This window comes from Molossus molossus, unplaced genomic scaffold, assembly GCF_014108415.1.
Source record: "Molossus molossus isolate mMolMol1 unplaced genomic scaffold, mMolMol1.p scaffold_m16_p_1, whole genome shotgun sequence".
In the NCBI taxonomy this organism is placed as follows: domain Eukaryota; kingdom Metazoa; phylum Chordata; class Mammalia; order Chiroptera; family Molossidae; genus Molossus; species Molossus molossus.
Window position 1 is genome coordinate 141,743,836 of NW_023425344.1, and position 12,923 is coordinate 141,756,758.

The window sequence follows — 12,923 nt, forward strand, 5'->3', positions numbered from 1 at the left end:
GCAGAGGACATTTTTCCTTATTTCCTAACAGTCTTCAAATAATACAAGATCAAAACAGTTAGTGTCTGTTCTGAGAATATTAGCAGATGATCCTCAAACCTGTCTCCATAACCCACTGACAATCATTACCTCTTATCATGAAGCTTCCTGTTGTCAAATATTCTCCAGTTGGTGCTGTTTTAGATACCTGAGGACCACAGTAATACATTATATTCTTGTCTTAAAAAATACAATTAAAATTTTTTTTCACTTGACAAAGTAAAGTCATAATCAAGTAAAAACTTTTTTACTTGACAAAGTCAAAGTAAGCAGCACTATCTCCTGCAAATTTTATAATTTAGCAAAAATTATCAATGCTGATGGGATAGATACCTCTCTTCAATAATAGATTTACCTTTTGCTATAACAATGAAAAAAAAAAAAGAAGAACACACTACATCGATAATTTTCAAATGCCTTGGATTAGAGCCAGAACTGGTCTACATGGTTCCTTTAGTGTGTGATATACTGAGAAGAAATAGTTTAGTAAATTTACCATAAAACTATACTTACCAAAATAAAACTATATTTATTAAAATCCTTTTCTAAGATACTTTTTTTTTTTGGTAATAAAATAATCTTTTATTTTAGGAAATAAAAATAATAGCAGATTTAAAAAAAAATTCTAATTTGTTAAAATAGGCAGTGAGCAAGATAATTCCACAATTTAAAAAAATTTTGTACATCTGTGAAACCCCCAAATCTGAGAGTATCTTTATTAGTCATAGTTATGTGATGGATTAAAAGCAAACTAAATATCCTATTCATAAGAGAATTAAAGTCACTTTTATAATAAGGCAGAAAATCTAATCTCAGAAGTAATATTAATTTCCTAAAACCCAGTATCACAGAAAATAATGTGTAACTAGATATAAATGAAACAGAACCTAAGAAAGAATAATGATATTGAATTCTTTTTACCATATGCTTTTGGACCTTATAAAAGTATATCATAATTCTTGAAAATGTGTATCAATAGCAGTGTAAAATCAAATATGAAATGAAGTATCATCAGATAAAATAGCATTAACTACAAAGAAGGACAATTCCTAACCCAGTAAATATAAAACCACTATATATACCTACTTTTCTGAAAGGGCCAAAGAGAATTCAGAAAATTCCAACATGTAAGAATAGGAGAAAGGCCTTTTAGGTCAGTAGGTCAGTTATAATTGGAACCCTTTCTATCCCATGTGACTGCATGCATCCTCTCTCTGCATTTAGGTCTCTGCTGCTCCAATCTTACCTTCCCAGATACTTAATTCAAAATTGTAGCCCCTATCACTCTCTATCTCCTTAATCTGCTTAAAAAATATCTTTGTAGCAATTGCTACCTGACATTTTATGTAGCAATTGCTACATAAAAATAGCAATTATGTATTTTTTTCCACCACCAAAATGTCAGCTCCATCAAGGTAGGTAGGTACTTAGCCTCGTTCATTTCTATACTCTCAAAATTTGGTACACAGTAGCTCCTAATAAATTAAGAAAAAGAACCATAGCTGTCATTACCTGATGATGGTACACCCACCAAGCACTAGTAATAACTCGGGCATCCCAAGCAGCACTATAGCAAAGTGCCATTGTGCCAGCTTCAGTCAGCGTCCGAGGAGGAATCGGTTCTCCTGTAATAACAATGCCACAATGCTTCAGTATCAGAGTACAGACTTTCTACAGAGCAAGATATAAAAATCACATGTATGACAGGTCAATCTTCTTATATCTTAAATACTAGTACCACATTTCAATATTATACAAAGTTACTTTTTTATTAAAAACGTGTTTACAGCACTTTTAAATGGTCTAAGAAAATAAAACAAGTTAGAGAAGAAATTTCCTCTCACTTATATCAAAAATTCTAACCTCGTTCCAAAAAAAGGATATTTAAAAAATCTATTTAAAGTTTGAAGACTTCCAGAATTACTACAGATTGCCTAAATCATCAAAATGAAGAGTATATTAGTAACATATCCCTAGTTAGATTTCAAATATTTTTAAATTGGGATATAATTCACATACCATAAAATTTACCCCTTAAAAATATATAGGGTGGGGCATAAGTAGGTTTATAGTTGTGAGTACATGAACACAGAATTTATTCTTGTATTATTATTTCTTATTGTACTATTTGCCACATGAACCACTGTAAACCTACTTTTGCCCCACCCTGTACAATTCAGTGGATTTCAGTATATACATTAAGCTATGCAACCATTATCATTAATTCCAAGACATTTTCATAATCCTCCAAATCCTGTATCCATTAGTAATCATCATTCTCCATTTTCCCAGCCCCTAACAATCACTAATTTACTTTCTATTTCTATGGATTTGGAATTTCATATACAGTTGACCCTTGAACGACACAGGTTTAAAATGTGTGGACCCAATTATATATGAATTTTTTTCAATAAATACTGTAAATGTATTTTCTCTTCCTTATGATTTTATTAATAACATTTTTTCTTTATTATAAGACCACAGTACATAATACATATAACATATAAAATAGATGTTAACCGACTGTTTATGTTATTGGTAAGCATTTCAGCCAATGGTAGGCTATTAGTAGTTAAGTTTTAGGGGGGGCGGGTCAAAGCTATACACCGCCCAGCTGTTGTTGCTCAGTGGTTGAGCATCGACCCATGCACCAAGAGGTCACTGGTTCGATTCCCTGTCAGGGCACATGCCCAGGCTGTGGGCCAAATCCCCAGTGGGGGGCATGCAGGAGGCGGCCAATCGATGTTCTCTCTCATTGATGTTTCTATCTTTCTCCCTCTCCCTTCCTCTCTCTCTAAAATCAATAAAGAAAAAATAAACTATGCACGAATTTTCAGTGGCACAAGAGTGGGGGAGTGGGGAGGGGAAAGGGAGTGGTCAACGCCCCTAACCCTTCCCTCCCCACTAGTTCAAGCATCAACTGTGTCTGGGTTCTTTCACTTAGTATGTTTTCAAGGCTCATTCATGTTAGAACATGTTTCAGTAATTTGTTTCTTTTTAAGTTTGAATAATATTCCATTATATGGATATACTACCTTTTCTTTATTCACCAACTGTTTCCACTTCTCTACTATTATAAATAATTCTGCTATGAATATCTGCAAATAGATTTTGTGTACATATATTTTCAATTATCTTGCTTATATACCTAGAAGTAGAATTGATAAGTTCTACGTTTAACTTTTTCGGGAATTGCCAAATTATTTTCTATAACAGCTGCATTATTTTCCACTCCCACCAGCAGTGTCTTAGGGTTCCAATCTCTCCATATCCTTTCCAATACTTGTTATTGTTTGTTTCATTGCAACCATTCTAGTGTGTGTAAAGTGGTATATAACTGTGGTTTTGATTTGCATTTCCCTAACGATGAATGATGCTGAGCATCTTATGTGTTAGCTATTTATCTATCTTTGGGAAAATGTCCATTTGAATTCCTTGCTCATTTTTAAATTGGGTTTTCTGTCTTTCTAGTCCAAGAGTTCTTTGGATACTGTTCCTTTATCATATAAATTATTTGAAAATATTTCTCCTAGTCTGTGCGCTGTTCTTTTCACTTTCTTGATGGTGTTCTTTGAATTAAGGTCTTTAATTTTGATTAAGTCCAATTTATGTCTTTTTGTCCTTTGGTTGCTTATGCTTTTGGTGTCAGATATAAGCAATAATTTCTTGATACTGAATATTTATACCTTATTTCCTTCTAATAGTTTTACAGTTTTAGCTTTCAAGTTTAGGTCTTTGATGCACCTGAATTAATTTTTCTAAATGGTGTTCAGTATGGAGTCTACCTTCATTCCCTTCATTCTTTTTTTTTTTTTTTCATCACTTGAGGACATTTTTCCATTTTTTGTTCAGATAGAGTGGGAGGGAGAGAGAGGAAGAGAGAGAGAGAGAAATATCAATGTGAAAGGAACACATCAAGTGGCTGCCATCCACACAACCCAACCAGGGCCGGGGACAAACTGCAACCGAGGTACATGCCCTTAGTGGGAACCGAACCTGGGTCTCTCCGGACCGCAGGCCGATGCTCTAACTGCTGAACCAAACTGGCCAGGGTTCTACCTTCATTCTTTTGCACATGGATATTAGTTGTCTCAGCACCATTGGTTAAAATGATTATTCTATCCCCATTTAATAGCCGTGGCACCTTTGTTGAAAATCAACTGAGGAATATCAACTCTTTTCACTGATCTGTCCATTCACATGGCAGTGCCATACTGTTGCTATGTAGGAGGTTTTGAGATCAGGAAGTGTGAGTCCTCCAATTTTATTCTTCATGTTGAAGAATGATTTGGCTAATCTGGGTCCTCTGCATTTCCACATGAATTTTAGGATTAGCTTGTCCATCTTAAAAAAAAAAGAAAAAGGCAGCTGGAATTTTGAAAGGGATCACATTGAATCTGTAGATTAATATTGGAAGTATTGCCATCAGAACAATATTAACACTTCCAGTTCATACACTTCTTTCCAATTATTTGGGTCTTTTTTAATTTCAATGATTTTTTTTTTTTTTTTTTTTAGTTTGAAATATATGTCTTGCATTTCTTTTTGGTAAATTTACTCCTAAGTATTTTATTCTTTTTAATGCTGTTAAAAATAGACATTTTATTAAGTTCCTTTTAGTACTGTTCATTGCTAGTGTATAGAAATACAACTGAATTTTGTATATGACCTTCTATCCTGGACACTGCGGAATTTGCTTATTAACTAGTAATTTTTGGTGGACTCCTTATGGTTTTAAATATACCGTATTAAGATCAAGTAATCTGCAAATAGAGATAGTTTTATTTATTTGTTATCAACTTGGATATTTTTAATTTCTTTTTATTGCCTAATGGCCTACTTACAACCTCTATACAATGTTGAATAGAAGCCTCAAAAACAGGCCTGCCTATCTCAGTTGTGATCCTCAGGGAAAGCTTTCAGTCTGTGAGCATTAAGTGTGGTTGTTAGCTGTGGGTTTTTCTTAGAAGCTCTTTACTAAATTGGGGAAATTCCCATCTATTGCTAGCTTGTTGAGTGCTTTTAGTGCCTTTATCACAAGTGGATGGTCGATTATTGCTAACGCCTTTTTTTTCCTCCATCAACTGAGATGACCATGCAATTTTTGTTCTTTATTAATATACTTCACTACATTAATTAATTTTTAATCTTAAGACAAATCCTGCATGCCTGGAATAGATCCCACTTTGTCATGGTGTGTAATTCATTTAACATGCTGTTAGATTCAGTTTCCCAATATTTTGTTGAGGATTTCTGTGACTCTATTATTCATAAGTGATATTGATCTGTAGTTTTCTTGTGATATTTGTCTGGTTTTGTTATTAGGGTAAAATGGCCTTATAGAAGACTTAGAAAGTGTTCCCATCTCTTCTATTTTTTGGAAGACTTTGTGAAGGACTGAAGAGTAAAAGATTGGTAGAATTAACCAGTGAAGCCATGTGGGCCTGAAATTTCTTTTGTGAGTAGGTTTTTTAAAATGACTAATTTAGCCCTGGCTGATTTGACTCGGCGATTAGAGCAATGGCTTGTGGACCAAGGAGTCCCAGGTACGATTCCATCCAAGGGCATGTATCTCAGTTGCGATTCGTCCCAGCCCCGGTTGGGGTTGTGTGGGTGGCAGCCAATAGATGTGTTTCTCTCACATCGATGTTTCTCTCTCTCTCCCCCCCTCCCACTCTGTCTGAAGATAAATGTAAAAATATCCTCAGGTGAGGATAAAAAAAAAATATATAAATAAAATGACTAATTCAATCTCTTTACTTGTTATAGGTTTGTTTTGATTTTCTATTTTACCTTGGGCCAGTTTTGGTAGTTTGCGTCTTTCTAAAAGTTTGTCCATTTCATCTAAGTTATCTATCTTGTTGCTATACAACTATACATAGAATTCCCTCATAATCCTTTTGATTTCTGTAAAGTTGATAGTAATGTCCTCTCTTTTGTTCCTGATTTTAGGAATTGGATTCTTCTCTTGTTATTTTTTTGGGTCAGTCTAGGATTATCAATTTTGTTTATCTTTTCAAAGAACCAACTTGGTTCCATTAATTTTTTTCTATTACATTTCTATTTTCTGTTTCAATCGTTTCCACTCTAGTAGTCCTTCTTCTCCTTACTATGGGTTATTTGCTTTTGTTTTTCTAGATTTTAATGATTATAATTTTGTTATTGATATTAGATCTTTCCTTTTTGTTATTATAGGCATTACCACCTTAATTTTCTCTCTAAGCACCACTTTGGCTGCATCTCCTAAGTTTTGATACATTGTTTTCATTTCACTCATCTCAAAGTATTTTCTAACATGCCCTCAATGATTTCCTCTCTGATACATTGATTATTTATGAGTGCACTGTTTACTTTCCATACATTTGTAAATTTTCCAAATTTTCTTCTATTAGTGGTTTCTACTTTCACTCTACTTGCTCTGTATGATTTCAATAGTTTTAAGTTTACTGAGACTTGTTTTATAGACTATCATTTGGTCTATCCTGGAGAATGTTCCATGTGCACTTGAGAAGAATGAGAATCTACTATTATTAGGTGGAGTATAAGAGAGATATATTAGATCTAGTTAACTTAGTCTTGTTCACATCTTCAATTTCCTTGTTGATCTTATATCTAGTTATTCTATTCATGATTGAAAGTTAAGTACTGAAGTCTTAAACTTTTACTGCTCAATTATCTATTTCTCCCTTCTATTCTGTCATATTTTGCTTCAGGTATTCTAGGGCACTATTGTTGAATGTTTACAATTGTTATATCTTAGTGGTGGATTGACCCTTTTATCAATATCAAGTGTCCTTTGTCTCTACTAACAATTTTTGTCTTACAGTTATACTAAAATATTTCAATGAAAGGGATTAAAGTTCTGAATAGAAAGAAATACATTACCTGTTGGATTTTTAATTACACAGCTAGTAGCTCCATGAAGATCAGCATGAACATAAATGTCCCCTTGAAAACAAGAAATGACACTCTAAATCCTGCTTTGTTTTCAGTTAAAATTATTTATTTATTGTTTAATGAATTCAAAATCTAAAAGGGATAAGAATTCATATAAATTCCATCTCCTACCTCTGGGAGATTTCTCATAGGCCTCCTTCTAGGAAGGCAATGCTAATATGGTAGATTTTAAAAATGACCACCATTCCTCTTCACCCCTCTACCCACACCTTTTTGCTGTGTCACTGTGAGGCTTTTCTCATCAAGAGGTGGAGGCCACCTCCCCATCCCTTGAATCTGGGCCTAAACCATGACCTGCATTAGCCAATAAAATGTGGCAGATGTGACCAAGTGCCAGTTCTCAAGCTAGGCTTTGAGAGGTCTTGGTGCTTCCTCTCTCTCAGTACCTTGCTGAGTTACCACGTAAGCAAGCCCAGACTAGCCTGCTGGAAGGCTGAGAGACACATGGAGCAGGTGAATCATTCTAGCAAGTGCAAAGGTCCTGAGGACCACGGATGTTTGATATGTATGAAGAGCAGTCAGGAGGCCATACTGAGGAGAGAGTGGTAAGAAAGAAGGCTAAAGAAGAAGGCAGGATCCTTGTAAGCCATGATAAGGACTTCTAGTTTTATTCTAAGTGTCTAATAGCAAAAAATGGACAAAGGGAACAAACAGATGAATGCAGGTATCAATGGTCAACCAGAGAAAAGAAAAATGCATGGTTCCTAACAGGTAAAATGAGCAGCCATTACTTGCTGTGGACAGGTCATCTGGTATTTGAATCTCAAAGAAGACCAAAACCCATACTGCTCTGTGACAGGTTCAACTCACAATGAACAGAGCTAGAGGAGAGACCAAGCCCTGGGCACCATGTAACCTGATCCACGTTGCTTTCCTCCCTGGTTCGTGATCGTCAGTGGACATTAGACTAATTCTGATATTGATTATTGATTTCTGATACCTTCATTGAGGGTTCAGCTACAGTGAGGCAGTGATAACCGGCAAACAAAAATAAATGAGAGGCCTTACAACACAGGGCTTAAGTCCTATTTCTAAATGCTAAAAAAGGCTACAAATTTTAGCACTGAAAAATAAAACTTTAAAAAATTTAATCTACAATGATTATGGAGAATTAAAAGCTATATGTTAATGTAGTAGAGAATCAAAAGTCCAATATTGTAGATTAGCTTCGCATTACTACTTTAGAAATATTCACTTAAAACAAGAATTAAGTGTCAAATAATAAATTATCAAGCATCAAACTCCTTCTACCAACTGAATCTGTCAAATAAGTTTAAAATGAAAATCTATACCCAGTGCTGAGATAACTGATCCAAATACTTAAGAAAAAATCCTTTAGAATTTTTATCGTACTGACCTGGTGTCAAGTATCTCTTCACGATTACTTCATTCTGTTGCTGATCTCGTCCTCCTATAATTAGATAGTTCTCTGAGCTAATGAACCACAGAAATTTCTCAAACCTACCAAATTGAAATAAAAAAGTTAACATTTTTTTCTTTACAGTTGTCTAAATCCATACTCTTTTTACAAAGAAAACAAAACATGAAGCTATCCTGTATAGGTTGAGACAACTTGATGATTTGCTTTTTCTTATGGAATGAAACTGAATTTAATTGAAAACTTGTAATATAACTTGCCCTAGGACATTCTTAAGACAGTCTGAGAAAAAAGCAACTAAATTCTATGTTTAAAAATATATATGTTCTCTCCTTAAGTCCCTCTCATATAGATAACCTTAAACACAAGGATAACTTATAACAATGCAAAAGCATAAAATGTCTCATGGTTCCTACGTTTAGCTTTCTTTCAGTGGAGAACTAGATAGGCTTTGGGAACAAGGGCAAGAAAAAAAAATTTTTTCCCATTTTGTCCTTAACGAACTGAATGTTTACGTATATGAAATTCTTTACACTTATTTTTATATAAAAGACCAAATATTACCTTTGAAGTGTAAAATGTTAATTTTTCTCAAGAGACAAAGTAATCTGGGTTTTCATGATTAATAGGTACCATCACAATAAAAAGTAATGAGTGCATGTCACATTTAGAAAGTGACATGCAATAGCAATGAACATAAATATTTCCTATACTACATATGATTACCAAGATAATCTTGTTCATGATTTAATTTACAATGTAAAAACTTCTGGTTAAAGAAGATAAAGGTTTAGCATAGGCATTAAATGAAACTCCTTCGTATCTCCCAAAATATAATAGCAAAACAATTTTCTAACCTTTTTTTTTTAACTGAGTATTATATATACATGGTTCAAAAATTTTTTAAATGATATAAAAAGGTACAGTGAGAGATCCTGCATCCCTTCAGTTCCCACCATCACTACCAAATAGGGATACACTGTAGTTAGCTTCCTCTGTCCCTCTCCAGAGTTTTTTTATACATACAAAAGGTAAAATAAAATGCTTATTCTAAACTGCCTTTTTCAGACACAACACATACTGTTCTGCATATGTGTGTGTGTGTGTGTGTGTGTATTTTTTAAATCCTCACTCAATATTTTTTCCATTTATCTTCAGATAGAGTGGGAGTGGGGGAGAGACAGAAACATCGATATGAGAGAGACACATCAATTGGTTGCCTCCCACATGACCCTGATCAGGGCCGAGGATGAATTGTAACCGAGGTACGTGCCCTTGACCAAAATCGAACCCATGTCTCTTTGGTCTGAGGGCCAACACTCTAACCGTTGAGCCAAACCAGCCAGGGCTATTTTGCATATATTTTTCACTTAAAAATATACTTTCCTCATTGCTGAATGGATGTAAACTTAATTTAACCATTCCACTATTGATGGTAAACAAGTTTGTAAAACCCACAAAGACAAAGAAAATGAGATAAATCGAAGGTGTATTTTGTAATCATCTGAGTAAAAGAATGTATAACTAACAGGCCAAAAAAAGCCAACAACCAATCAAAAGACAATAAAAAAGACAAAAAAGAACACAGAACAAATGGGACAAACAGAAAGCAAATAGTAAGGTGAGTAGATTTAAACCTAAATATATCAGAAATTACATTATAAATGTAAATTATAAACACTCCAGGTAAAATGCCAAGACTGTCAGACTGGAGAAATGACAATATAAGGACATAAAAAGGTTGAACTATAATGATGGAAAAAGATATACCATGCACATACTAACCAAATGAAGCTGATACAGTTTTAGTCTCACAAGGAAGGGAAAAATAAGTTAAAAGGCCATTTAAGCCCTGGCCAGTTTGGTTCAGCGGTTAGAGCATCCGCCTGCGGTCCGGAGAGACCCGGGTTCGGTTCCCGCTAAGGGCATGTACCTCGGTTACAGTTTGTCCCCGGCCCTGGTTGTTCGTGCGGGTGGCAGCCACTCGATGTGTCCCTTCACGTCGATGTTTCTCTATCTCTCTCTCTTCCTCTCTCTCCCTCCCACTCTATCTGTGCAAAAAATGGAAAAATGTCCTTGGGTGAGGATTAAAAAAAAAAAAAAAAAAAGGCCATTTAATTAATGTTAATACAAGACTCAATTTACTAGGAAGATATAACATATATTTGTTTCACCTAATTACGTAGCCTCATATAATTAAAACAATAACTGGCAGAAGTAAAATAAGAAACAGACAAATCTACAATTTAGTGATATTTAACACATCTTTCTCAGTAATTGAGAAAACAATCATTAAAACATATTGGTAAAGATGCCAAAGATCTGAACATGGTTAATAAATATGACCTAGTTGATACTTAAAGAAATGCACTCCAAAACATACACTTTTTTCATCTATACATGAAACATTTATAAGTTAAGCCGACCATAAATATGCTGGGTCATAAAGTAAGTTTAAACAACAAATGTCAAAGGACTGAGATAACTCAGAATACCATAAATGACTATTATGCAAAGTAAGCTAGAAATCAGTAACAACAAAAATAACCAAAAGAGACCCAATTAAATTAATACTTCTAAATAATGCAAGGATGAAGAAATCACAAAGGAAATCAGATCATATTTTGATGTGAAAGATAATGAAAATAATATATAAAAAAAACTTTTTAGATGCAGTCAAAGCCATGTTTAGAGGAAATGTTATCACCTTAAATATACATTAGAAAAAAAGAGCCAGAGGAGGAAAAAAATCAATGTACAAAGCTTCCATCTCAAGAAATCAGAAAAGAACCCTGGCTGGTTTGGCTCAGCGGTTGGAGTGTCGGCCTGCAGACCTGAGAGTCCCGGGTTCAATTCCCACTAGGGGCACGTACCAAAAAAAAAAAGAAAGAAAGAAAGGGAACTGCAAATAAATCCCAAGAAAAGTAGAAGAATTCAAAAAAAAGAGGGAGCCCTGGCCAGTTTGGCTCAGCAGTTAAGCGTCGGCCTGCGGTCCCACAAGACCCGGATTCGGTTCTCGGTTCCCGGTTCCCGCTAAGGGCACGTACCTCGGTTGCAGTTTGTCCCCAGCCCTGGTTTGGTTGTGCGGGTGGGAGCCACTTGATATGTCCCTTTGCATCGATGTTTCTTTCTCTCTCTGTCTCTCTCTCTCGTCCTCTCCCTCCCTCCCACTCTATCTGAACAAAAATAAAAAAATAAAAAATGGAAGAATGTCCTCGGGTGAGGATAAAAAAATTAAAAAAAGAGGGAGAGAGCACATATATATAATAATACAGGAGATCAACAGCCAAAAACTGGCTCTTTACAGATATTAATACAACTTAAAATCCTCTGGTCAGACTAATCAAGAAAAGGAGAAGGCACAAGTAGCTACCCTGTATGAGATATCCTTAAATATCCTAGAGAATGTTAAAAAGTTAAGTGGAGACTTCCTCCCGCTCTCTGCTCTGCACTCTCAGGTGTTCCTTTCGTCACTCTCTGCACTTGTTGCATTTAAAGATGGAGCCAGGTCAGAAAGAGCACTGCTAGGGTGGTGGGCATGGCCATGGCCCTGGCCCTGGGCACTGCCCTGGAGGGGAGCCACCCCAGGGTTCTGTGGGCCACCCCCTGGGTCCATGTCACTAAGCGAACAGAAGAAACAAGACACAAGAATGGGAAACCTGAGTGGGTTGCCCTGCTGATCTGACATGGAACCTGAACCAGACAGAGTCTTTTCTTCCTAATAAACAGCCTCCTAAGGCCGTTCCCCCACCCAAAAAAGTGGAATATTATAAACTTTTTGCCAGTATGTTTCAAACGTTAGACAAAGGCAGTAAGAAATAAGACCAGCTGAAGAGGAAAAAAGCTAAAGACATCAAGAGTTCCACACGAAATGGCCCACATAGATCATTTTACATGCCCACCACCCGCAGAGAACTCCTAATCAGCCTTTTAATGCTCTACTATAAAATGTGAGTAGACAGCCAGTATCACTAGACATTAGCATAAAAACTGGAGACAAAACCAACAAATAAAAAAAAAAAACTTGTAGAAGACAGAGACCTGAAAGAAAAAAAATACTAAATAAAAATTAATACATCCAAACTTTTCTCAATATAAAGAAACTACAAGTTTTTAAAAAGTAACATTAAAAAAACCCAAAACAACATAAATTAAAAGCATGATAGAAGAAAATAAAATAAAATAAAAAATTCAGTGGAAGGACTGAAAGATCAAGTTGAGGAAATCCTTCAGAATATAAAACAAAATGATAAAGACTTAAAAATAGGAAACTGCAAGAAAACTGGAGGACTGTCCAGGGGCTCCTGTATTTAAAAACACAGATGTATGTAAAACCTCCAAGACTTCCAGGAAGAAAGAAAAAAAAAATTAAAGAGCAAAACAAACAAACAAACAGAGGGCAGACAGTTTTCTAGTAAGTCAAGAAAAATTCTCAGAAATGAAAGTTTCCAAATTAAAAAGTCCCACAAAGTATCCAGCATAACGCATAAAAACATCCTCACTGACCTACATCATTGTGAAATAAAGTTCACGGAAAGAGAAAACAAGT

General features: G+C 35.1%; 1 protein-coding gene across 6 annotated transcripts in view; it reads right to left on the minus strand.

Moving 5' to 3' along the window:
- NEMF (nuclear export mediator factor) overlaps positions 1-12,923 on the minus strand; it is a 60,026-nt gene that overhangs the window by 14,656 nt on the left and 32,447 nt on the right. For all 6 annotated transcript variants that reach the window (XM_036251639.1, XM_036251650.1, XM_036251632.1 and 3 more), the window contains 4 exons: positions 8,354-8,457; positions 6,925-6,987; positions 1,552-1,664; positions 130-187 (listed from right to left, as the gene is read on the minus strand). In XM_036251639.1, the coding sequence (XP_036107532.1) occupies positions 130-187; positions 1,552-1,664; positions 6,925-6,987; positions 8,354-8,457 (338 nt within the window). The remainder of the gene's footprint in view (positions 1-129; positions 188-1,551; positions 1,665-6,924; positions 6,988-8,353; positions 8,458-12,923) is intronic.